Genomic DNA, 26,578 nt, shown 5'->3' on the forward strand with positions numbered 1-26,578 from the left:
GATCAATTAAAGCAGAACCCCTGGTATAGGGCCCAGGCACTACTATTTTTTAAAGCTCCCAGAAGTTCTAATGTGCGGCCAGAGTGGAGACTGAAAAGTCAAGGACGACTGTAATTACTGTGTGTTTGAACTTTAGTCATGACAGAAAATAATTTTTCAGGGAGATAAATTTTTTGCTAATGCTAGGCTGCCATTCTTCTCATGTGCTTACGCTCTGTGTACAATGCTGAAGTCTCTTAAAATAATAAAGACACCACCATTTATTGAGAACTTAAACCTGGTACCAAACATTGTGCTGGACAACAATCACCCCGCCCTGACACACACAATCGCTAATACCCATTATTCTGCAAAACAAGTATTAGTATTAAACCCATTAACCCAAGACAGCTGACAAGAGGGGCTTATTTGCCCCATCACAGAGCAAGCAGGTGCAGAAACTAGAATTAGAACGTACATATGTCTAATTACAAAGCAATGCTTTTTATTTTCTTTTAATTTTATGCATTTATGTTTTGAAAAGTAATAGTTACATGTCTCACAGGTTTATAAAGTATGAAGGTTTATAAGGAATACAAAAGGCATATAAAAATTAACCTCACTCATCATTTTTTCCTATCACAGCTGAAGTTCAAATATATAGTACTACAGTCATCCTTGATTCCTATCACTTAGCCATCAATTCCCCTCTCTGGAGACATAGTAGTTTCTTATGTATCCTTGTTTATTTAATGCATATAAAACAAATAAATGTCAGGGTATGTGTGCACAAAAGATACCTGGGTTCTTCCCCACCCCAAGTTAAACAATGGTAGCATAGTTCACACACTATTTTGCGCATGGCTTTTTTGCCTTTAACAGTGTATCTCGGGGATAATTCTCTATCAATAATAAGCTTTTAAAATTTTTTTCTGTTTTATGACATAATATCCTATTCTAATTAACTTAAAATTCTTTTTTGTACCACATAGTATTCCATTGTACAAATGTACCAGTCCCTTACTGACAGGTATTAAATTGCTTTTAATTATTTGCAGTTATAAAAAATGTTGGAATGAATAAGCTTGAGCTACCTAATTTCATAAATATGTACAGATAATTATACCTTAGAATAAATTCTTTTTTTTGTTTTTTGGAGACATGGTCTCACTCTGTTTCCTGGACTACAGTGCAGTGATGTCATCATAGCCAAGTCCAATCTCAAACTCTTGGGCTCAAGTGACCCTCCTGCCTCAGCCTCCTGTGTAGCTGAGACTTCAGGCGCATGTGCACCACCACGCTCAGCTAATTTTTCTATTTTTTGTAGACATAGGGTCTCACTCTCACTCAGGCTGGTCTGGAACTCCTGACCTCAAGCAATCCTCCCACTTTGGCCTCCAAAAGTGCTAGGATTACAGGCATGAGCCACCAGACCTGGCCTAGAATAAATTCTTTTATACCAAAAGCCATTCTCTTTCCATTATTCCATGCTACTTCAGGCTTCTAAGAAACAACTCACAATTGGACTCATAATGATTTATATTTATTTTATTTAAAAACTTTACCTAAATACCCCAATTATGCTTTTCATTTTAATAAAAAAATTGGAAATGGCTTTTCAGATGTGCTTAAAGACCAAAATAGTCTGAGAGATGGTTTTAAGCCAAAGTATTAATAAAACGACTTCAAAACTAGTGGCATAAACATCATGCTGGTTCTCACTTCCCGTTCAGAAGGTATCTGTTCCCGAGGACTCCATGTCCCCCTGTATCGTGCTGATGCTTTGAGACTGAGACAAATCTTCCAGGTTCACTGAGGGCAGCGTCACGGACATCTTGGCAGGTGTCGTCTGCGAAGTTAAGAGCGGTACTGCTTTACCACCTGCACAAAGGAGAAACTCAGTTAGCTAAAACATGCACTTCTTGAGTATTTATGTGCTTTATGCTTTCCTAAATAATATAGGGGGATCAAAATGAGGATTGCATATGAGGGAAGTTCTTTTCTCAAGGTGCTCAGAACTTGTCAGAGAGAGAAAGTACACCCTTCCTCCTTTCCACCTGCACTCCTAATCAGTTACAGACAACATTTAAAAAGTATACAAGCACTAAAAGTTGTGGCACAGATGATAAATGCTAGGTTATATCAAGTAGGGTTAAGAATCTAGTCTCTGAAATCCACACCTAACTTCTTAGTGGCTGATTTTGGGCAAGTTATTTTACCACTCAAAAGTTCATTTACTCCATATATTAAGGGAGATAATAGTACCTACCTTCCGCAGTACAGTGAGGATAAAATAATATCAGTAAAGAGCTCAACAACAGAGCTTAGCACTTAGTAAGTGCTCAAAAACAAAGAGCACCCATTACCGCTAAAAGATCACTACTATTCCTATTACCATTAAGTAGACAGCTAGAAATCCAATAAAACACTGTAACAGCCCTGAAATAAGGGCTTGCAGTTAGCTGTAGAAAGAGGTGATTTTTTTTAAAGGAGGTGAGATACAAGCTGTGTAAAAAGCATGCGAAGTCAAAGGCTGCCAAGGCACTTTGCTCTCTCTCCTACTGCTAAAAAATGAACCCTCAACTCAGGATCGTGTTATTAATAATCATTCACTGAGTGCCTAAGGGTGCGATGCTATTAGTTAACAGAAGTGATATAAGGGAAGCAATGTCAGAAGAAAAACATATTGAAGTGGTCATTCAAGTATTATTGACATTTGACTTTGGAAAACATTTTTCTCTGTAAAATAGACTTTTCTTCATTATATTTAATCAAATATGGAAAAAATTTCCACTCCATGGATTGAGAGCAATATTATATTATCTAATACAGAAGCTGGCTAGTGGCAGAGGGGAGGCAGTTTGGGATACAGAATTTGTTAATATGTTTAAAAATCCAGAGTTGACTACATATATGTATCTACCTGTCTATACCATAATTCACTGCTCTAAGTTTAAAGCATATTGCTTAAGAATATAAAGAATGTTAACTTGTTATTATTTAAAACCACAAAAAAATCTTCATTTTAAATTTCATGGATTTACCATAGATATAACAATAAAACACCTTAAAAACAAATTATCTTAAACAATCTTAAAGATGTTTTTCAGTCAAAAGAGTCATAGTAATTTTTCTAAAACCGCTTTATGTTTTTCAAGTGGTTTCCACAGTAATAAAGTAGAATTTTCCATTACATTTTTATAGAGGCCACAGTAAAAGTAGACAGTTCTGGATATTTCAATGATGACTCAATCACAGCTGTCCAAGATGATCAGAATACTTGTAAAAGGCAAATTCCTTTCATATTAGGAAGTCTAACAAACACTATTTTAAATACTATATAGTTCCTTTTTGTTAATTGTATCAATTTCATTTTTTTAATAAAAGGAGGGAAGGGAGATTAGATCTGGCATCATTATCATTACATCAATGTCACAAACTATAATACCATAGTATTTAAAAAGAAAGCAAGTCTTATGTCAATTTAAATAGAATACATAGTCTATTAGTTTATTAAGTATGAAATGTCCGATTTCCTTAAGTACTAAGTTAGACAGTTGATATCTCTGACATTTCACTTTAATACTTCTTGTTTTATTTTTATTGCGAAGGTACATCCTCAGTCTTTCAAACGTACATTTTGGCTTACGATTATCTTTAAGGTTTTTTGAGAGCAATTTTTGTGAAACCAGGGATAAGTAAAAAATTCATGTTATTTTTTAATATGAGTTCCATCCAATTCAGTGCAGACAGCTTGAAATATCAATAAAGTGTTTGGGAAGGATGTGGCTAATGAACACACAGTACACCAATGGTTTGAGAAGTTCTGTTCTGGTGATTTAATCTTGAAAATGAGGCACGTGGGCAACCTGAGACCAAGGTGGATAATGATGAGCTCAAAGCTGTAGTGGAAGCAAATCCATCTCAAACTATGCATGAATTAGCAGCAAGGTTTGATGTTACTATTCCAACAATATACTGGACCATTTGAAACAAATTGGCAAGGTAAAGAAGCTGTATAGATGGGTTCTGCATGAATTAAATGAGCATCAGAAGAGAAATCATCTCAAAGCTTGCCTTTCTTTGCTGTCATGACATAAAGGTGAATCATTTCTACACCATATTGTTATGTGAGATGAAAATGGATTCTTCTTGACAATCACAAACATTCAGCACAATGGTTAGATAAAGATGAAGGTCCACAACACAGTCCAAAACTGAATATACATAAAAAAAAAAAGAAAAAAAGCTAAAGGTGTCTGTTTGGTGGTCCAGCACTGGTATTATCAACTACAGCTTCATGAAACCTGGTCAATTGATGACAGTGGATGTCTGTTGCAACCAATTGGACGAAATGATGAGGATGCTTGTGATTAAGCAGCCGAGACTGGTTAACAGAGACAAGCCAATCCTCTTGCAAGACAACGCATGACCACATGCTGCACACACAACGCTGCTCAAACTACAGCAGCTGGACTTGAAAACTCTCAGTCATCTATCGTATTCACCAGACCTTGCACCAACTGACTACCACTTCTTCCAGGCTTTGGGCCACATCTTGCAAGGAAAAATATTCAATTCTTAACAAGCTGTGGAAAAGGCCTTTTGCGATTTCATCACCACTCACTCTTCAGGCTTCTTCGCTGCTGGCGTAAGCAAGCTACTGTTAAGACGGCAAAACTGTTTTGATAGTTTAGGCACATGCTTTGATTAACTGTACTGCTTCTTATTTGAAATATAATAAACTAAACTTTTGATTTGAAATTGGACATTTCATATTTAATGACCTTAATTGGAAAAGACTTTTTGAAATTTAGCTCTGTGAGGATATAATAAAAACTAAAATTAATAAATGCTAAGAACTACATTTAAAAAATGTTTATAGGACATAAGCATTATATAAATATTCTTACATTTTATAAAGCCATGATGGACCGTCCACAAAATAACTAAGGGAAGCATCCAACAGTAGAGCTTACCTTGTCAATAAAGTGAAAAAAATCTAACACAGGATATAACTAAGGCCTACAGCAAATTAATTTTCCACCCATACAATCAATTTAATGTTATCTTTCCCTAATTATTAAGAATTACTTCATTCCTTGAGTTACATATCTGCCAGAAACTACACTTATACCAAATACTCTTCTCTCTCATCACAAAACTGCTTTATATGTATCTTCATTTTCTACTATGTTTATAAAATTACTGCTTGAATTGCTCAATGACGTAACAAGAGCTATAACTATTTTTTGTTTTTTGGATCTCCAAGAAGTTTCCAAATCTCAAGGAACATGTTAAATTAAATCATTGAAAAGTTACATTATTTCTTGTAGTTACTGCCTTATATTTACGCAGCAATTCAAAATTTTGTAAATATATTTTCCCCAGCATGTTATCTGATCCTAACAGTAATTCGGGGAGACAGACAAGGTAACTGAGTCACAGAGATGATAAAGTGGGCTTTTCCAAAAGCATGTGCTCACTAATTAACATCTATATGAATCTACTGGGGAGCTAAGATGGTACCAAGAGGATAAAAAGATGAAAAAGATATAGTCCTTATCTTCAAGAAGCTCCTAATCTAGTCATGGAGATAAACATGTATAGGAATACTTAGTTTAAATTAGGTGGAAGTAGCAGCGGAACTGAGATTTAAAAGATGGTGGGAAGGCAATGAAGAAAAAGAGAACAACAAAATAAAGTCAAGATAAGGTTAGTGTGGTAAGGGAACTCTGAGTATTCTCTTTTTTTTTTATTGAATGAAAAGTATGATCTAATTTTTTCTTTTTTTTTTCCTTCTGAGTATTCTGATATCAAAGTATTGACTGGATAGGAAGAATGGTGAGTGATGAGGCTGCAAAGGAAGGCCACGGCCAAGTTCTGTAAATAATGAGGAGTCATAAACAATTTTGAACAGAGGAGTAATATGAGCAAATGTATTTTAGAAAAGATCATAGTAATAGCTGTATGGAAAATAAGGAGAGAGGGGAGGGATCTATAGACATAGTCCATGGAAGAACTTATGATCCTTGGCAATGTACTAAAATCAAGATATTTTAGAGGGAGACTCAGTACTTACAGAGAATTGAATTTGACTCTGAAATAACAGATTTAGTTGACTGAGTATGCAGTAATAAGAACACAAACAAACTTGAGGGCTATGGAGTTGTAGAGAGATGGGGAGATACTAGGACCTGTTATATACTGGATGAATTGAATGCCTGCAAGATGTGTGAATGGACTTCAGGAGGGAACTGGGGACAAAGATTTCAAATATTGTAAGGCACTTTTAGAGATATAGAATTAAGTCATCTATAAGAATATCATAAGTAATGAGACTTGCAGTCACTTAGGGAGAGAAAATAGATTGGAAACAGAAATCATGATGAAATGTGGAGCAGGGCAAAGAAAGGTAAATAAAGAGAAAATAAAGGAAAACAAAAGGGAAGTATCAAGAGATAAGTAGGAAAAGACCTAGAAGAGTGAAGAGTCACATAAAGTAAGAGATGGTTTTCAAAAAGAAAGTCTAATATAATTCATCTAATTAATTCATAATTGGTAGAGCTAAGACCACAACTCACTGCTTTTTGTACTATATCAAATACCTTAATTAACTGCAATAAAAAAGTATTACTTTTAAAAGTAGCTGAGGGAAATTCCATGTAAGTACTGCTCTGTAATGGTAGGAGAAGCTAAGGAGAGGAGCAGGGATGACGTTTCAAGCACAAGTCTCTTTATGATAGGTCAAGACTAGGGTCCAAATGAGATCACTTAGAAATGGTTCCACCTAGACCGTTGGTGTGAGGCTTCTCTGTGGGAAGGAGTAAGGGACAGGGAGGATAAGTGCATGGATTCTGGAATAGGGCAGAGCTGGGATCATCCATTCTTGCAACAAATATCAATTGAGCACCTCCTATGTGTCAGGCATTGTTCTAGATTCTGGAGAATACGGCAGTGAAGAAAACAAAGGCTCTGATCTCACTGACCTTACATTCTAGTTGGGTGTAAGGATGAATGGCAAACAAGTAAGGAAATAATATGTCAGGAAGTGATAAGTGCTGTAAAGAAAAACAGGTAAGGGGTAAGAGGGATAGAGAATGATAAGAGACTTTGCAAAAGTTATGTAACTTCTCTAAATCCCAGTTTTCTCATCTATAAAATAAAGAGTACCTACTTCAGAGGGTTTTATGAGGATTAAACAAGATAATGCATATAAAGTGTTTTGTACAGTATTGGCACATAGCACTCAAACAGGTCAGCTCTTACTTTTAGGCAACTGGAAAGGAACTATCTCAAGAGGCAACGAGTCTGAGGGTGGGCTGCAAAAGGTACTCTTGCTTTAGAGGGAGAGCTAAGGATGTTTCACTGAAATGTGGTAAGAAAAAAAAAGAGAGAGCTCTGGAAGGCCTCCAAATAGTTATGCTATTTTAAACTGTAGTTAACTGTGTTTTAGTCAGCAAGTTATATCAATAAAATGCACCATACTATCTAAAGGTGCTTGTTAATGTACATTTTAGGAAGACTTTTTTAAAGTGTTCATTTATACAGGCTAAACAATCACAGTTTTAGAACTTTGTAAGAGAACTCTTTAGACTGGGAATATATATTAAAAAAAGCACTACTTAGATTGCTATGAACAGGCGAAAAGGGTAACATTCATATCCAGTTATGGTTCTCACAGTTTAAATTTATTTTCTAAAGAAAAGACATAATATCTTAATAAATCACCATGATAGCAAATATGTCTTCTACCTATATTAAATGTAGTTTCATGCTTTTAAAGTTTGACTTTTAGAATTTTCACAGTCAAACCATTACTTTATGATGTAATTGTTTCAACAGCTGTTTTCAGGTCTAAAAAAAAAGACTATTTCTTGATTCCACTGGTTTGCAGTATGTCATTTAACCTGGCATGCATTTAAGCTGGGGATGCCACACAGTGAGACTATGCAAGCTTCCTAAGACATAATTTAATATACTCTTTAGACATTTGAAATTCCAATTTTTGGCTTTAAAAATACTTAAAATTCAAACAAAATTTATGTTTTATGTTTTTGATGTTGGATTTATAAAACTAAGTAAAAGAAAAACTATAATTTATTCTAAGTAATATAGGTAATGATATAGGATGCTTAATGTCCATCTAAGATGTTGCTTATATATTATAGATATATTTTAAAAATATATATAACACAGCTTTCCAAAAGCTTTTTGAGTTTAGATAATCCATTTCATCAACAGGTATTAGATTCTGACTCTAATCCTCAAACATTTGGTAACCCACTATTATATCTCTGTTATTTTCAGACTTAGAAGAATCCAAACAAAGCACTGTCTCCTAAAACAACATGAGACAATCGGACTAAAGAAGGAAAAGTTTCCCTGGTACTTCTATAGAGGAGTTACAGCACGTCAAACTCCTCACTTTGATTAGGTAACTACACATGGCACAAGCCATATATATGAATTTATGGTGTTCTTCTATAAGATGAATACATAGTAGAATGACTTTTAATTGCCTGGATTTGGGTTTTTCTACATGCATATAAAGATTGGTTTCTTATAAACTGTGCATTTAAAAATACATTTAAAAGTAAATAAATGTATCAATAATAATCTTTAATCCAAGTACATGAAGGATCTTAACCCAGGATCAACGGACAGGTGACTGGGGATCTGTGAATACCCTGAAAGCTTTATGCAAATTATCTTCATAGAAGTAGAGAATTTGGGAGGAAGACAGGTAGTCATGGCTATCAGTGTCTTAAAGTGATCTGTGGTTCCCAAATATTTAAGAATCATTGATTTAAAGGATACCCCAGCCCCAAGTGCAAGTGAATTACATTCTGAGTGCTTTGCCAGCAATAGTGGTGAAATACCAGGAGTTCCTCTCGTGTTAATTGTAGACGCAGAAGGCAACTTGACTGCAGCACTTACCAAATTGCACTGTCATTGTCTATGTGTCTGTCACTTCCATTGGACAATGTATTCCTTAAGAGCATGGACAGAAACTTAGTCTTTGTGTTCCAAGTGATCACTACAGCAGGTATACAATAAGTCTCCGTGACCTTATCATCTTGTATTATTGTCATTAGCTTGTGAGTTTGTTGTTCCTGTTAAACATGTGCTCCACTAGGACAACTGTGTCTTATTTATCTCTGCATTCTACAAAGCTGCAGCATGATATGGGCCTTGAAATGACTGCTGAACCAAACTGATGTGTTTCTACCTAGACAGTCTGTAGTTCCTCTTGGCTAATAGCATGCTTAGACTCACACTGACCAAATCTTGTCTTTAAAATCAGCCCTGAATTCCAGCAATGCAGTTGCTTCCCAGCTGTCTGTGGAAATGTTAAGAGTATTTCAGCTGTGTTTTAGTGAGTTCTTGAAGCATTTTTCCTGTCCACCCTGGGCTCATCCACTCTTGCTTCAACTTCTTGTGTAAGCAGCTGCTAAACTAGCCTGCTGATTTCAATTCTCCTCACATACTTAACCCAGTCCTGCAGATTTTGCAACATCATAGCTTCAGTGCTTGAGAACAAATACTGCAAGTCTTGATGAAGAAGGTGCCTGGTCATTTGATGTTAAGTATAGTACCTAATATTTTATTTGCCTCTGCTTTCTACAAGTAGTCACTATTAAACATTTGTTTCCTTACTTTCATGTTTAAAAAGGAGTATTTAAAATGTTACAATAGTTTCATCCCAATAGATGTTTAAGACATACATATCCTATTACTTTTTTGGTTTTTCAAATGAGTTGACAAATGCTTATTTTAAAATTTACAACTTAAGGTAAAAATAAAGCAGTTCCTATAGGAAGAATAAATGTACCAGCACCTGTAAAAACAACTCCAATTCTTTTTCCTCTAAAAAGCAATAGTTAATGTGAAAGATTTGTTTCTTCTTATGCCAGGATCCAGCTGCTTCACTCTGTTTAAAACTGACTTCAAAGTTTAAACACTGTCCTGTCCCAACAAATAACCTCCCTCAGATGGAATTATCTCAAGTACTATCCTCAGTGCTCTGAATACCACACCTGCAGTCTTTTAATTCAACATTTTATAAACTTTCCAAAGGGAAATGATAGATTTTTCCCCCTGTTCCCTAACTTATGCCTTTTGGAGAGTTGAGTTTAGCGCAAGAAGGGAGTTCTATATCTAGAGTGAACTTATAGATATTTTAGAAGAGTTAAAAACTGGCATTAGCATTTCTATTGTGCTGATTATCATGAGAGAAAGAAATCATAAGGAAATGAAAAAATCTGAACAGCTACATGTTCAAGAACTTTTAAAGTAAAAATCATACCTGTAAATACAGATGCGAGGTACAGATTGGGCTCAATTTGTGTCCGATCCATATCACCTGGTGAAGCTACGTTTAAAAAAATTTTTTTCAGAAGAAAATCAGTTAAGCACAGAAATACTCATGATTCATTCCTAGTCAATAAAAATAACACAAACCAAATGCACTCCCACAGTTACTCTCATAAAACCAGGTAAACAGAAGCCTGATCTAGTGCCCTTAATGTAAAGAAAGAAGTTAAACAGCTGAATTTTAATGACTGTCGATAGAAAACTACTTTACCTAATGGATTATTATCTTTAAGCATCAAAGTTGAGGGAAAAGGGGAAGCAAAGGATCATGAGATAATTTGCAATTTGTATTAAATAGAAGAAACTCATGGGCCATTTTTTCCAAGGTTAAAAGATTTCATAGATTTTCGTACCTAAGAATTTAATCATTACAAAAAGAAGTGTACGATTTCCCTTCTCCCTAGGCCACCCTGGGGCTTACTGCTTAAGACAATCTACGTGAAACAACCAATAAAGTTGTTAGGGAGCTCAGAAGGGCAATACACTGTGTACTGTGCTTTTTCCAAACACCTTACGTCAATATTTGGCTTTTCATTTTAAATAATCATTCAAAATCTTGTGGCTATATGGTGCCAACTGAAAGTAAGCCATGTTGTAGTTAGTGCACAAGCTTTTCAAATACTGTATTTAAAAGGATAGGAATCTGGGCTTTATAATAATTGTATTCTTATATTTAAAACATTTTTATTTTTGACTTGAAAGTTTATTTCTGGCTCTTTAATGCTATCTTTATTACGAATCATTGGTGTAGCAATATTTAAATCTATAAATCTTTATAAGATTATTTTAAATAAATTCTTTATAAATTATCTAAGAAAGGTGTATAGTACTATAGGGCTGTTAACTGTAAAACAAGGCTACAAAGATGAGAGTCTCCCAAACATGAATTGTTTAACCCACATAACAAAACATAAATTTTTAAATGGATGATGCCCAGAATTTAAAACAAAATCTAACAAGGAGACATCTAAAATTAGTAATTCAGAATAGCTGCATTTTAATGTAATGCTAAAGTGAGTTCGTTGAAAACAAAAAAACAGGAATATTATTAGGGTACTTGAAAATATATAGAAAAAAGTTAGCACATTTTAAACAAATAATCTGGCCAGATCTTCCAAATTAAGTTACTCATTGGTTACACATCTAGTAGGTATAGGAACTCTTTCAAATAATAGCATTTTCAGAAATAGCATCTTGGCAGCATAACAGTGTATAGCCAACTGCCAAGAAATTGTTAAGAAAATGATGACTCAGCTATCCTGAATGCAGATGACAATTTATTTGAATAATGTAAATTTAATTATTAAAGCTCGTTAAAAGGCATTTAAGTACTTGAATGGAGTGCTGTGTGGTGTTATGACAGAGAGTGTGCCTGCCTTTTAGGGGCAGGAATGTCTGGAGAGACATTCCAGCATTAAAATTTGGTTGAGAACTGAGCGACTCTATGTTTTAGTAGACAACTTTATCTACAACACACTTCCTGTTGGTCGAACAGCCTGTGAAACAGCTACTAAAACAAATTTCTCTAAGATAATTCTTTATAAAAGCATGACATAATGGTTTAAAAGTGCAAAGAATCTTAATAATTACAATAGATTTGCCTGGAGGAACAAGCCATATATGCCATGTGATTTAAGTTATGTGACGTACAAATCAAGAAAACTAATCTAGGCTGTAAAAAGTCAGACTAGTGGTTTTACACTTGTGGGGTTGGAACTATGGCCGAAAGGGAACATGAGGGTCTTCGGAGGTGCCAGCAGTGTTCTTTCTTGAGCTGGCTACTGGTTGGACAAGTGTGCTCCATTTATAAAAATTCTTTGAGCTGTACAATTATGATATGTATACTTTTCTGTATGCATATCATTCTTCCAGAAAAAGTTAAAATTGAAAAAATCTGATAGGTTAGTTTCAGCAACTAAAAGGTGATAATTTTGTAGTTTTAAGCTTTTTTCCAATGATGAAATAGCCTTACTAACCTTACTAGTTTAGCAACAAGTAAATAGTTATTGCTTAAGGCATAGGCCATACTGATGACTACAAAGATAAATTCCCTCCTTTTATGTTATTTTTCTTTTCCTTTTTTTATTTTTTTAGACAGAGTCTCACTCTGTCGCCCTAGGTAGAGTGCAGTAGCATCATCATAGCTCACTACAACCTCAAACTGCTGGGCTCAAGCGACCCTCCTGCCTCCGTGTCCCAAGTAGCTGGGACTACAGGTGTGCACCACGATATCCGACTAATTTTTCTATGTTTAGTAGAGACAAGGTCTCACTCTTGCTCAGGCTGGTCCCAAACTCCTGAGCTCAAGCAATCCTCCTGCCTTGGCCTCCTAGAGTGCTAGGATTATAGGCGTGGACCACTGTGCCCGGTCCCCTTCTATATTATTTTTCTAAAAACCTTGAATACCAGTGAGCTAAAATTATTCAGAAGTAGAAGGTAAGTTTTTTGTTTAACTCTCTGTAGTTTAACTCTCACAAGGCTTACTACCTAAAATACTTTATAATTAACCATTTGATTTAAATGAAAGCACAAACTCTAATCCAATTTCAACGAATCTTGAAAGCATTTCTAAAATCTTAATACCTTATATAAATGCACATTTAAGTCCTTTTTTTGGTAAAAGTTTGCTGTTTCAGTTTGTCTATAAAGCAATAATATCATAACTACACTTACACTCAACTATAACTCTTATTCAACAATAACTCCTATAATTCTAATTCAACTATATTACACTATGTCACAGATTGTTAGAGAAGGTCACTATTATAAGAATCTTATAAAGGACATTTGATAACTAACAGAGCTGAAGGCAAAGTAACTTCCTAATATTTACTAAGCAGTCTGAAGCTAAGTGCCTTTATAATCTACAGACAGAAAACCTATTTTCTGAGATGGAAATCCATCCTAAATATGAAAACTTCTCTCAAATTATGGCCTGTGATTATCACTAAAAATACACTGTATTATCTGTGTAGCCTTTCCAGTGGATTTTGCTGTATCTCGCCATCCCTAACTCAATTTGGAAATAAAAATTAAATGTGACATAGTGACCAGTTCACTTCCCCAAGGCTAGACCTGGTAACTTTTAAAAGAGTGGAAGAATGAAAAATGAGCTTTCAAACACAGGAAGCCACCAGAAAATAAGAACAACACCATTCTGTATCCTAAAATAAGAGCTTTAAAGATTTTCTGTTGAATAGTAAGTTTCAGGGCAGGGGGAGGGAAGGAGAGGGTGGGTTTCTGCTGACTGTACACACGACACCAATGGGAATAAGGGCCAGTCCAAGTTCTACGTTACCACTACTCTGGGTAATAGTTCCAAGCTGTGAGGCACAGCTGTATAGGCCCTGCCAGCAAGGCCATCGCAGCAGTGCTTTGATAGCATGGGGCCCCGAAGTGTCAGGATATAGAGAAGGCAGCAGTTGTTGGCTGTGAAAACAGTCTGATACAAACCAGATGGGAACTTACTAGATGGGCAACACAAAGGAAAACAATTGGCTCATTCAACAAAGTCAGGCCCCTGCCCCAGAGAATTCACAGAAGACAGTAACAGTCACCCAGCATTGACACAAACAAGAAGCAGCCATGTGGTTACAGTTTAAAGAATTGTTTTTCCTTAGACTAAACAAAGTTTTGATTTCCAATTCTTGTACTCATTAATTGTAGTTTGGTGTACAGGCCATTTTGCCAAAGACAAATATTTCATTTATACAACATATACTTTTGTGACATCAAGAGAAATACATGGGGACGTAGAAACTAATTTTGTGCTGCTTCCTGTAAAGTGCTATGAACATAGGCTAAACTATTTCAGGAAACTGGCAAATTTAGAAAATGATTGATCATGCTGACATAATAATTAGAAAATATCCAACATACTATTTCCAGGACTTCCTAAGTCCTGATTTATGTGAATGTAGGCAGAATGACATAAAAGGCAATAATCACAAGGCTTCCAGTAGAACCACATTTCTACCTAAGTTATTTTTTCTGACTTCATTAAGTGGTACAGTATTATTGTAATTGTATTCACAAAAAAAAGGGCATGTTTTCCATAACCTGACTGTATGAGTGAGACTCATCACACAAAAAAGTGCCTGTCTATTCTGACAAGTATAATAAAGACTAACAATTAGATTTTAAAATACTTTTTGGCAATAACATTTCACTTAAAGACTTTTGTTGGGATGCATTCCACAACAGAGATATTTATATTACTATTTTAACAAAGAGTAAATAGCATTCTAGCTTAAAATAATTCACAATTAATTATGTTTCTGCTTTGGAAACCCTAGCATAACTTTGGCCTCTGAATTTACTACCAATTTAAAAACACACCCAAGAAAGTCTTAAATTTATAATCACCAGTCTTGGTCATGGATAAGGAGTCCATGGGGAGACTCTGAAAATAATGAGATGTATTTACATAGAATTTGTCCTGCACACATTTAATAATTTATTTTATAATTAAGTGATCCTGTTTCATTTTGCTTTTATAATACAAAATAATAATTAGATTTCTTAAAAGAAAAGACATCTATAATATCTGTGGAACTGTGAAAATGACTGTGGTATATGAGACACAACTTGGGTTCTCAATTTATAGTTGCTGCATTACCAAGATTATCCCCACTGACACTTCCCATCCTAAAAGCTGTGGCTGAACACTTAAAGACACCTTTCCTGTTCCATTAGATCTTTCATCTCATGCAAGGTAATTCTGAAGTAAACCAGAGAAACAGACATGGAGTAACAATTTAATATGTAGGCCGATGCCATCTTAAGTATTTCCAGCCATAGGTAGTTTCCCCCTGAACTCTGCTGCATACATATATATATACTCACAAACACTTTTTTTAAAAGTCAAAATCAGTTTGTGCAACAGCACTGGATAACTAATCCTTTTGACTAAACTTAATCATCAAATCCAAGAAATTGGTTTGTGCTTATGTTATCATAAACTGAATTCCCATGTAAAAACTAGGAAAGGGAAAAAATAAGAAAACATGTTATTTAAGTCTTATAAAAGAGGGACTAAGCATAAATGCATCAATCATCAATGAATCAATTCTGTTAAACATTTGTTAAAAGTTTGTCTCAACATTTTTCTCAGAGATGAATGAAACAAGGCCCCTGTCTCTAAGGAATTTAGAGCCTTACTCTCTAGATGCAGGCTGTAAAAAAAAAAATCATCATAAAAAGTATGACACAAGACACAGGGGATACTGTCAAGTGTATGGGGTGAGGGGTTGAGAAGGACTAGAATTACGAAGTGTGTACGGTTACAAGTGACCTTAAGAATTATCAAGCCCTATCCCATCTCATTCTGCAGATAAGAATAAGTGATTCTGTTTATTCCACCCTCAGTCCCTTTCCTCCATTTGTCTTTCTCCTTTCTCACCTGAGCTTCATCCCTCATTTCTGTTCTTTCCTCCCTCCTCTTCATCTTATTTACCCCCACATTTCTCTGCTTCCTATTCCCTCCTTTCTTTTCTCTGTACTTATTCTTTTCTTCTGTCAGGACTACATCTTTCTCCCTCTACCTATGTCAAGCGTAGAAATGAGACGTGATCAAGGCTGCAGGTGGAAAGGTTACCTTTATAGGGGAAAAAAGCACAACTAACTTTTTAAGCCAAAAAGAAAAAAAAATCAAAAGATTAACATAGAACCCTAAGAAGTTGGAGCTAGAGTAGCTATAAATACTCACCTATGAAAGAGTAGACTTTACAAAAGCATATATTAAAAGAGAATTGAAGGAATAAAGTTGAGATCAGGGGTGTGGGGAGAAGGACTGGAGTAAGTGCTATTTGGAAGATAAGATCAGTATGAAATAAAAAAATTACCGAGGAAAGGCAAAAGTCCAGTTCAAACTCTACAACATAGTTTGCTAACTGGTTATAATTGCACAAATTGCATCTTCATTCCAGCAGGAACAAAATCAGAGATCTTGAAATTAGGAGAAATATACAATGCGGATTAATGTAGAACAAGAAGACATGGAAGTCTTGGATGGTGAAAAGAGTACTTAAATGAGTAACTATGTAGGTCAGGCATGACATGGGGCCCTAGGAATAGCTAGCCAAGAAGAATAAGGACTAAGTGAATGAAGGTCTCAGTACATGTGGGAGAAAGAATATATGAACAAAGTGGCTCCATTTAACTGATGCACTATTTGCCTCCAAAGATCTGCTTTCTTGTTCTGTTAACTAAACCAGCCAGACCAATTAGGGGAAGAAAGAGAAAAAAAAAAGCTGTATCCCAAATAAGACAGCTATACCTACACATTGCAAGGAGTAAAGCTGCTTATTATTCCCCAGCATAAAGGTTCTTCTAAAAACTGAGGTTTCCGAGAAAAGAAAAGCTAGGCAGGATGGAAAGCAATAAAAAGCCATCTTAGAAAACTCAGTCCCGGCTAGTTAGTATCCTATTGCTTATGAACAGTATCATATAGATCCAAGTCTTCATCTCTTCTACTCCTTAAAGGAGATGTCCGTATGTAGGAAAGGCAAACAGGAGAGGAAGTAACTTGAATTTTCCTAAGACTATATACTGTAAGCAATGAGAACTGTTTAAAGACAATCCCTAGACGCTCTTCTTTATAAACAGGTGTCATAAACACCATTCAAAAATCAATACAACATGCCTAGAAGATTTCACATTCCTAAGTTCAAATTTTAATTTGTCTCTCTTACCTCCTCTGTCTGTCACTCTCATTTGCATTTCATTTCTAAATCATCACAGGTTTGCTTTGGTATGACGTATCTTCTAAGAGCTAAAATTAGGCTTGAATAACATGTTTTTACATGTTTTACATATGAATTACATGCGAAGAAATATGACATTTGTTATCTGTTTTATGCAGCAAAGGGAAATCTTAGGAGATTTTTCCTACTTAAAAAGATTGCAATGATTTTTTTATAAAGCTACCAGTGTTAAGCTTACCTAGATGATGTTTAGACCTGTAGTTGGAGTGGAGGTGGGGAAAAAGCTGGGCCCAAAGGCAAAAATTTGGGGCATTTTACATAAATAAAATCTTATTCTATATAATATCAACAATAATAGTGATAATAATAGTAAAAAGCAAAATATTATGGATAAGAAACTTTAATCAAATTAAGCATTAATTTTCTATATAACAAAATAAAATATGTATGCACAAAAAAGAAAAATATGTTTGTTAAGAACATATGAGGAAGATTATTAGTGATGACAATGAAATTGTGTTGCCTTTTCTCATTAGAGTTTCAGTGGTTTTTTTTCCCTAAGAAATTTAATATTTTTTTAATGCCTTCATGGGTACCCATACTGCCCCAGTCTTAACATGTACTTTTAATTAGGATGCCACAGTTTACACATAATTGTTGAGCTCTTGAGTTATCAACTTCTCTTTTGGATTTAAAAATGAGAGAATTGTTGATAGAATGCACTTGACTAAAGTTCTCACCTATTAATAGCTGAATTATAGATTAGAAATCACCCTGGTTAATAACCTTCACTATATTTAGCTGTCCAACATGCAAATTAATGGAGAATTACATAGAAGAATCTAAGGTGTATATATGTATAAATATTATAAGACATATATATCTTATATTACATATATCTTAAATATATTCACTGAAGAAGAAAAAAATTGTTGACAGTCAGTTTATGTCCCTAACACTATATAGAACATGTACCATCTCTAGCATTTTCTTGCCAGCATCCTTAAAACTCAGGACTAATACAGGTTCAATTTTTACCTGTTAAAGGAGAGCTGATTAAAACATGAGTATTTAAAAATGAGAGATTTCCTAGAGAGTCATGCCGATAATAACTAATACTTTCATAGTTCTTAATATATGTCAGACATATATTAAGACATATCAACACATTTTTTGTCTTTAACTACCATATCAACCTAATGAAGTAGGTATTATATTACAGATAAGAAAAGCACAAAGAAGTTAATTAGTGAATACTGGAGCTACGATTTGAACCCAGGCTATCTGACTCCAGAGTGCATGCTCTGTGCTGCAGCACCTCCAATTTTACAGTAGAAGAACAGAAGTCACCAAAAACAACTGGAATCATTAAGCAGTGTTTCTCAAAGGGTGGTCCTTCCTCTTCCGCATCCAAATCATTAAGGGTACTAGTTTAATATTCATATTCCCAGGGCCTACCTCAGGCAAACTATCAGATTCTGGGATTTACATTTTAAATTAGTAATCCAGGAGATTTTTACATCTGTTAAAGTTTGAGCAACACTATATTAGAAACTAACAAACAATCCAGAAGTGGGTTCATCCTACAAGTATAGTAAGTCTATATTACTTCTCTGTTCTAATTTATTTTGAATTGAAATAATCAAGTTTCTCTTTTATTGCCAGTATATGAACAAAAAGCGTATAACTGGGTTAGTGGAATAATCTACTGTTATCTTGGTTAAAACAGTCTACCTAATTTTTATTTTATTTATATAAAACTGGCCAGGCATGGTTGTTCAAGCCTGTAATCTAACACTTTGAGAGGCTGAAGCAGGAGGATCGCTTGAGGCCAGGAGTTTGAGACCATTCTGAGCAACATAGCAAGACCCCATCTCTCTAAAAAATAGAAAAATTAGCTGAGTGTGGTGGCACGTGCCTGTAGTTCCAGCTACTTGGGAGGCTAAAGCAGGAGGATTGAGCACGGGAGTTTGAGGTTCCAGTGAGCTGTGATGACGCCACTGCACTCTAGCCTGGGTAATAAAGCAAGACCCTGTCTTAAAAAAAAAAAAAGTGTATAAGACAAAAATCACTAAAAAATTTAAGTAAATGGTTATTATGTTGATTAGAAAAATAGTATTTAGGCCAGGCGTGGTGGCTCACGCCTGTAATCCTAGCACTCTGGGAGGCTGAGGAGGGAGGATCGCTCAAGGTCAGGAGTTTGAGACCAGCCTGAGCAAGAGCAAGACCCCATCTCTACTAAAAAATAGAAAGAGATTATCTGGCCAATTGAAAATATATAGAAAAAATTAGCCGGGCATGGTGGCGCATGCCTGTAGTCCCAGCTACTCAGGGGAGGCTGAGGCAGAAGGATTGCTTAAGCCCAGGAGTTTCAGGTTGCTGTGAGCTAAGCTGATCCCATGGCACTCTAGCCAGGGCAAAAGAGCGAGACTCTGTCTCCAAAAAAAAGAAAAATAGTATTTATAATACATTAACTTGTAATTGTTAATTTTATTTGGAGGGCAGTGTTGTATAATAAAAATAATACTGGACTAGACGATCGGATCCTACCACTAATCATAATTATGACCTTTGGAACTGGAGATGGTTCCTCTGTTCCCAAGTCTTAAGTATTTACCTCATTAATATCAAAATATAAAGATTTTTAGCAAATCTACATTTACCTCTGTGAATATTTTATAAGGTTAAATTATCTTTTAATGGTTGTTAAATAAAAAGGCTAATAATTGGTCTAATAGTTTAAATTATATTACACATCAATTTGATTTCTATTTTAAAAATTGTATTAATAATGAAAACTTTAAAGTCAGGGTCAGGAAATTTGGCTAAGAACAATGAAAGGGTTAAAGAGGTTTTTGGAATGTTGGCAAGTCTTCAAAACAGTCCTGGTATATGGTTTTGGTGAGATGTGTTTAATGTCAGACAGACTTCAGAAAAATTCAGGCTCCCCCTATACAGTGTAAAATTAATTCCACAAAAAGAAAATTAAATAATTTCCAAAATTAAAATACTTCTACATTGAAATGGAAATTATTTTTAGCACCAAGTAAAAATGTTATAGAAATCCTTGAATAATATTCAGTATCTTATTTAATGGATTTTCCATGTCAATCCTTTATGTATTTTGCTCAGAGGGACCATCCTTAGTTATACATATTTGTCTGCTTAATTATATAATTCTTTCTATATATATATATTCTCTGTCTCTTAAATCAAAGGTGTAAATGCCTTCATGTAGGAACAAACAGTTGAAATAATCACCCATGTTTAAAAATCCATTAATGAGCCAGAGAAATGTCTTTTCTCATATGGATTATGCCCTCACCTCTATCCAAACATCCTCACATAAAATGTAAGAAATGTATATACATAAAAACAATCTGCAAGTTGACCTAACACACTTGCTGCCACGTGTTTATTTTTTCAGCACTGTTTGAAAAAAGTAACAATTTGACAGTATGATTATATAAAGATGTTTGTCTTTTCATATTTAATAGTACTCTAACAAATTGTTTCTGAGATGCAGTGTTTTAAAGAAATTATTCTTCTCAACTACCCCTTTTTTCTTTTTATCCTTTGAGAGCAGATGATTTTGTCTCATCCCTTTCTGTAGATCCACAGCACCTTCTATAGTACTTTGTACAACAGGGATGCTAAAAAAGGTTGACCTAAGAATGAATGTACAATAGAATATTATTCAACCATAAAAAGGAATAAAGTAATGATACATGCTACAACATGAATGAACCTTGAAAACATTATAGTAAGTGAAAAAGGCCAAACACAAAAGCCACACACCATATGATTCCACTTATATGAAATGTCCAGCACAGGCAAATCCATAGAGACAGAAAGTAGATTAGTGGTGGTTGCCAGGGACTGGGGGCCAGGGAGAATGGAGAATAACTACTAATGGGTATGAGGTTTCTTTTCAGGGTGAAGAAAATATTTGGGAATTAGAGAGTGGTGATGGTTCAGCAACTTTCTAAATATACTAAAAACCACTGAGTTGTAAACTTTAAAAGGGAGAATTTTATGGTATGTGAATTATATCTCGATTTTTAAAAAAATGAGTGAATGAATGCCTACATTATTTTTCTCTCTCAAGTTCAAAAAGATTGCCCACAAACTAATGCTATATAACCTGATTTAACTGTCCCCACTGTGGGCATATTCTTGGCTGCCCCTACCCTCTGTTCAACGAATATGTCCTCAAAATTTATATTAATACTATAATAGAAATCAATCTTTTAGAAAAGCAAGTAAAAATGACTTCAGATGATTCCACTGTGGTTGTTTGCATCACTGTCTACATTCAAAAGGGTCAATAATTGAAAAATGATTACAATGAAATATTCTCATTTTCTCTCTTCCCTTCTATTTTATTACTAAATAACAGAATTAAATGTTGTTTGAGGTCAATAGCAGCTGATATAATCATCAAATTCAATTCAATGAACGCTACTGTTCACCGTGTACCAGGCACAGTGCTACACTGGGAAACAAGCTCTCTTAAGTAACAAACAAGATAATGTATCTTAACAAAGAAACAAATCACAAAACTATCTCATGTATCATTTTCTCTGAAATTTTAAATAATCAGTTTGGGGAATACACAGATTATAAAGGTAGCTCTTGCCAACAAGCTGTTAAGTTATACAATAAATATTTATTAAATGAAAATTCAATAAATGGTATAAAACAAGGAAAAGAGCATCAGCTTTGCAATCAGGTAGATATGGGCTTGAATTCCAGGTCTTCATTTTCTAAACTGTGTGCTTTGGAGAAATTAGTTAACCTTCATGAACCTTATCCTTCTCTTGTAAAATAAGAATAATACTACCTGCATGGCATGCTATTGTAAGGAATAAATGAAATAATAACATACAGTAAGCCTAGCAAGCCTTTAGTAAACAGAAACTATTATTAAGATTATGATTATGTTCAGGGAAGAAAAAACCTAGAAGGAGAGGGTGGGTTAAAATGAATAAGATATTTTCAATTGGAGGTTCAGTAAGGACTCAGCAAGATGGAGTTGAATGTTGAAGAATAAGTAGTTTGTAAGCAGATGAAAGTGGGGAGAGAAGGAAATGCTGGGTGGAAGGAAGATAATGCATAAAGGCATTGAGGATTAGAAGTGTAGAGTGTTCACATAATGTTTATTGAATTGAACTGGGCTGATTACACATTATACTGGATACGCCATGAAAAACCATATATTTTTGAGCTGACAGTTCTTTCTTTTTGAACCCTAAAAAAAGTTTTTTTAACAAGAATATTTTCACTGAGCACTATAGAGTCATTAGCATATATAATACCACTTTTTCTTTGTTTCTAGTTAGCCATCAATTACAAAACATAAATGTTTCAGACTTTTAGTTTGAATGGAATGTATTTTGAAATAAACACCTAAAAATCCAATTTACATTATATTGAAGATATATTTTAATAACATACCAAACTATCTTATCCTAAAAGTTAAATATAAGAAAAAGATATAAGGCTAAATAAATGTAATATACTCAGCATTACATTTATGTACCTTTTAACAACAAACCTTTCATACCTTCCCAAATAATGAACTTTTAGTACAAGTTAATTAAGAAGATTCATGAGAAAAAGAAGTTCACAAACTCAGTAATATTTATATGTGTTATTGAACTATAATTTATAACCAGCAAGATTAACCCTTGAAAATCCATAGTTACGTAACTACCACCCCAATCAAGATATAGAACATTTCCACATCCCAAAAAGTTCTCTCCTGCCATTTATAGTTAAACTTTCTTCCTTGTCTATAGTTTTGCCTTTTCCAAGGTATTATATAAACGGAATCATACAGTACGTAGTCTTTTGAATTTAGCTTCTTTCACTTCATATAATGCAGGTGAAATTCATCTGTGGTATTGTGTGTGTATCAGTAGTTCATTTCTTTTAATTGCTGAGTATTATTCGATGGATGGATGGATGTAACTACAGGTTGTTTATTCATTTACTTGTTAAAGGACATTTTGGTTGATTCCAATTTGGGGTAATTATGAATGAAACTGCTAAAAACATTTGAGTACAGGTTTTGTGTGAACATAGTTTTCATTTTTCTTGAGTGGATCATATGATAAATTTCTATTTGATTTAATAAGAAACTGCCGATTTTTTTCTCAGGTGGCTGCCACATTTTCCATTCCCACCAGCAATGTATCAGAATTAGAGTTGCTCCACATCCTCATCAACTGTTTCTTTGATTTCAGTAAACCTAATGGGTATTGAGTGCTATCTAATTTTTAATTTGCATCTCCCCAATAACTAATGATGTTGAACATCTCTCCATGTGATTATCTGTCATCCATATATGTTTTTTGGTGACGTATCTGTTCAAATCTTTTACTCATTTTTTAAATTGGGTTGTTTTCCTACCACTGAGGTTTTTAAGTTTTTAAAGTATATTCTGGATACAACTTCTTTACCAGAAAGTGAATTTACAAATATTTTCTTCCAGTCTGTGATTTGTCTTTTTCATTCTCTTAACACTGTCTTTCGAAGAACCAAAATTTTTACTCTGATTAAGTCCAATTATCAATATTTTCTTTTATGAATTATTGAATTATGATTTTTCTGCAATATCTTAGAAATCTTTGTCAACCCAGGTTCACAAAGATCTTCTCCTACATTTTCTTCTATTAGTTTTGTAGTTTTAGGCTTTACATTTAAATCTATGATCCAATTTTGAGCTTATCTTTGTACATGTTTGTGAAACATGGATCAAGGCTCATTTTTTTGTATATGTATGACCTTTGTCCCAACACCATTTGTTGAAAAGATTATCCTGTCTCCATTAAATTGTCCATGCCATTTGTAAAAATCACTTGATCATAAATGTGTGGACTGTTTTTGAATTCTCCATTCTATTCCTTTGACATGTTTGTTAATCTTTATCCCAATATCACATTGTCTTGATTATTATGCCTTTGTATTAAGTTTTAGAGTAATACAGTGTAAATCTCCCAGCTTTATTTTTCTTTTTCAAAGCTATTTTGGCTATTCTAGGTCCTCTGAATTTCCTATGAGTTTGATTCAGCTTGTCAATTTCTACCCAAGAAACCTTGCTAGAGTTTGCATTGAGATTGTACCAAATTTATAGATCAATATGGAGAGAACTGACATTTTCATTCTGCCTTGTCCCTTTGGCAAGTTTTGTGCAGGAGAGTTTCCCAGCCCTCTCCCAGCAGTAAGAGACTTCTAATGGTATTGATAAAAGAATGTGGGCCCAAGACTATTTCCTTCCTCTCCCCTTCTTTTTCTTTACCCTTCCCCCAGCCACAGTGGGTTTTCACCTATACCCTGGAGGTGACAGATGTGCTGACCCTTCCTCAGTAGCTTAAGGCTTTTGTTCTTATAGGAGAAGGGTCAAATAGGGCATCTTGCCTTTCTGGCAGTGACAGCCACTTCTCTCTTCCAGGTCTGTACCGGTGAAGGAGACTCTCTCCAGCTTTTTGCCTGCCCCTCCCCCACAATCTTTCTCTAGAGGTCTGTAGAGAAGCCTGCAAGTAGGTGTGAACTCCCATTATATCTGTGACTACCAATGATTCTATACTTGGCATTTAGCAACCTGTTTAAAAGTTCAGCCAAATATTTCTCATATGCTTGATTGGTGACTAGTATCTCTTCCTATGACTATGCTCTGGCACAAGTGAGACAGTGCTTATGTCCCATTTGTTTTTGGAGGAGTCTGTCTTTCCTCAGACTTTGGGCTACTTAGTTGCTCTGTAACACAAGTTCTCTTATGGGTTCAAGTAACATTATCATTTTGTAGTTTTTCTGACATTTTATTATAGTTTGATGGAAGTGACACTCTTTCTACTTTCCTCATCCTAGGTAGAAACAAAACTGTCAAATTCAGCAACATTTCAAAGTGAATTTCTCTTTTGTTAATCAATAATAGTATGGATTTGTGGAAGACAATACTTATTCAGACAATGTTTGCTATACATTTGGATTCACAGATTTTTGGCAAACTTATTAGTCTGTGCCCCATCCCCTCCTTATCCAAGATCCACATACATGGTTTTGAAATCACTATTTATATTAAGATTTTAAAAACCTTAAAACACTTCTAACTATGGCTTTGAAATTATTAAGATCACTTATAATTCTGATAGCGATTGTAATTTAGCCATATTTTAAATACAAATGCAAAAAATTTACCACTTTACTAAAAAACAAAAATGATTTCATTGGCACACGTGGTCAGAAATAGCTTCTACATATACATAAGCTTTGAATTTTCTAATTCTCACATATTTAAAGTCACAGTATGTGAGGTATAAAAGGTACTAAAGTGGCTAGGAATTAAATTCAGGACAATGCCAAAAAGAAACATTTGTGATTCTGTAAGTATATGTCCCATAAAAATGCAAACTGATTTTGACAAATTATGGCAATTACATCTATTACTTTTAGCACTTTGATACATATTTCCAGAGCAACATACATAATACACAAATAAGAAAACTGAAGAATGCTGTGATTTTGAAGCAACTCTGACAACCCAATCTGTCCTCGCATTTAACCATAAAATATATGATCTAATTTTTTCCCCAATGGTTGATAGTAGTATATAGCATGTTTGACTTTCTAATTATTATTTATTATGATGGTCTTAAAATGTGAAGAGAAAAATTAAACGAAGAAAATATTTTTTAAAAGTGTACTATTTTTCCCCCACTTTAAAAAAAAAAAAGTGTACTATTTTAGGGAGAGTGGGAGAGGGGTGAGGAATAAAAACTTACCTATTGAGTACAAGGTACTCTATTCTGGTGACAAGCAAACTAAAAGCCCTAACTTCAGCATTATGCAATTTATCCACACAACAAAAATACTGTATCTCCTAATATTTTGAAATAAGAATTATTTTTTAAAAAGTGGACCATTTTAATACATCACTTTATAGAATTTAATTGTGGCTTCATCACAAATAAATGGATTTAGAACTAGTCTCCCATTTGCACTGAAGAAAGTTAACTTGCATGGCAAAGGTTCTGTAAAAGTAAAAGTTAACTGGCACAGTAAAAGAAAAAAAAGTAGAAATGACCCATTAAAATCACTTTTTTAAAAAGTTGCTTTCACTATAAAACTGTTAGACATACTAATCAGTACATAGAATCAGGTAAGTGGTATCATGTGTTCAAAAATAGTACCAATGAATTCAATACTAAGTGAAAAGGTTTTACTCTTAGACTCCAAAGATATCATCTGTCAGAACAATCAATACCTCTCTTTTATATCAAAATCTGAAAGTAATAATCAAGAGAGGAAAAAACCTAAGGATTTCACAGATTTCCCAGCAGCACTGTGCTGGAATCTACTATAGGTTCTTCTATTCTTGAGTTAATTTTTAATGGATGATCATTGAAAGAGCTGCTACTGCTAGTAAACTGCTTGATTTCTTTGTATACACATATTAAACCACTACATATTTCAAAGTGAAATATATGTTACTTCCTCCTGAAATTGCCATAATT

General features: G+C 34.4%; 1 protein-coding gene across 4 annotated transcripts in view; it reads right to left on the reverse strand.

Annotated features, from left to right (window-relative positions):
• Positions 1 to 1,512: 1,512 nt before the first annotated feature.
• KIAA0586 (KIAA0586 ortholog) overlaps positions 1,513 to 26,578 on the reverse strand; it is a 102,002-nt gene continuing 76,936 nt past the window's right edge. For 2 of the 4 annotated variants that reach the window (XM_045566468.1, XM_045566439.1), the window contains exons 31-32: positions 10,289 to 10,354; positions 1,513 to 1,860 (exon numbers count right to left, since the gene is read on the reverse strand). In XM_045566468.1, the coding sequence (XP_045422424.1) occupies positions 1,709 to 1,860; positions 10,289 to 10,354 (218 nt within the window). In that variant the 3' untranslated portion in view covers positions 1,513 to 1,708. The remainder of the gene's footprint in view (positions 1,861 to 10,288; positions 10,355 to 26,578) is intronic. The other 2 variants (XM_045566448.1, XM_045566458.1) reach the window with 2 other exon arrangements.

Source organism: Lemur catta, chromosome 1 (genome assembly GCF_020740605.2).
Source record: "Lemur catta isolate mLemCat1 chromosome 1, mLemCat1.pri, whole genome shotgun sequence".
Taxonomy (NCBI): Eukaryota; Metazoa; Chordata; class Mammalia; order Primates; family Lemuridae; genus Lemur; species Lemur catta.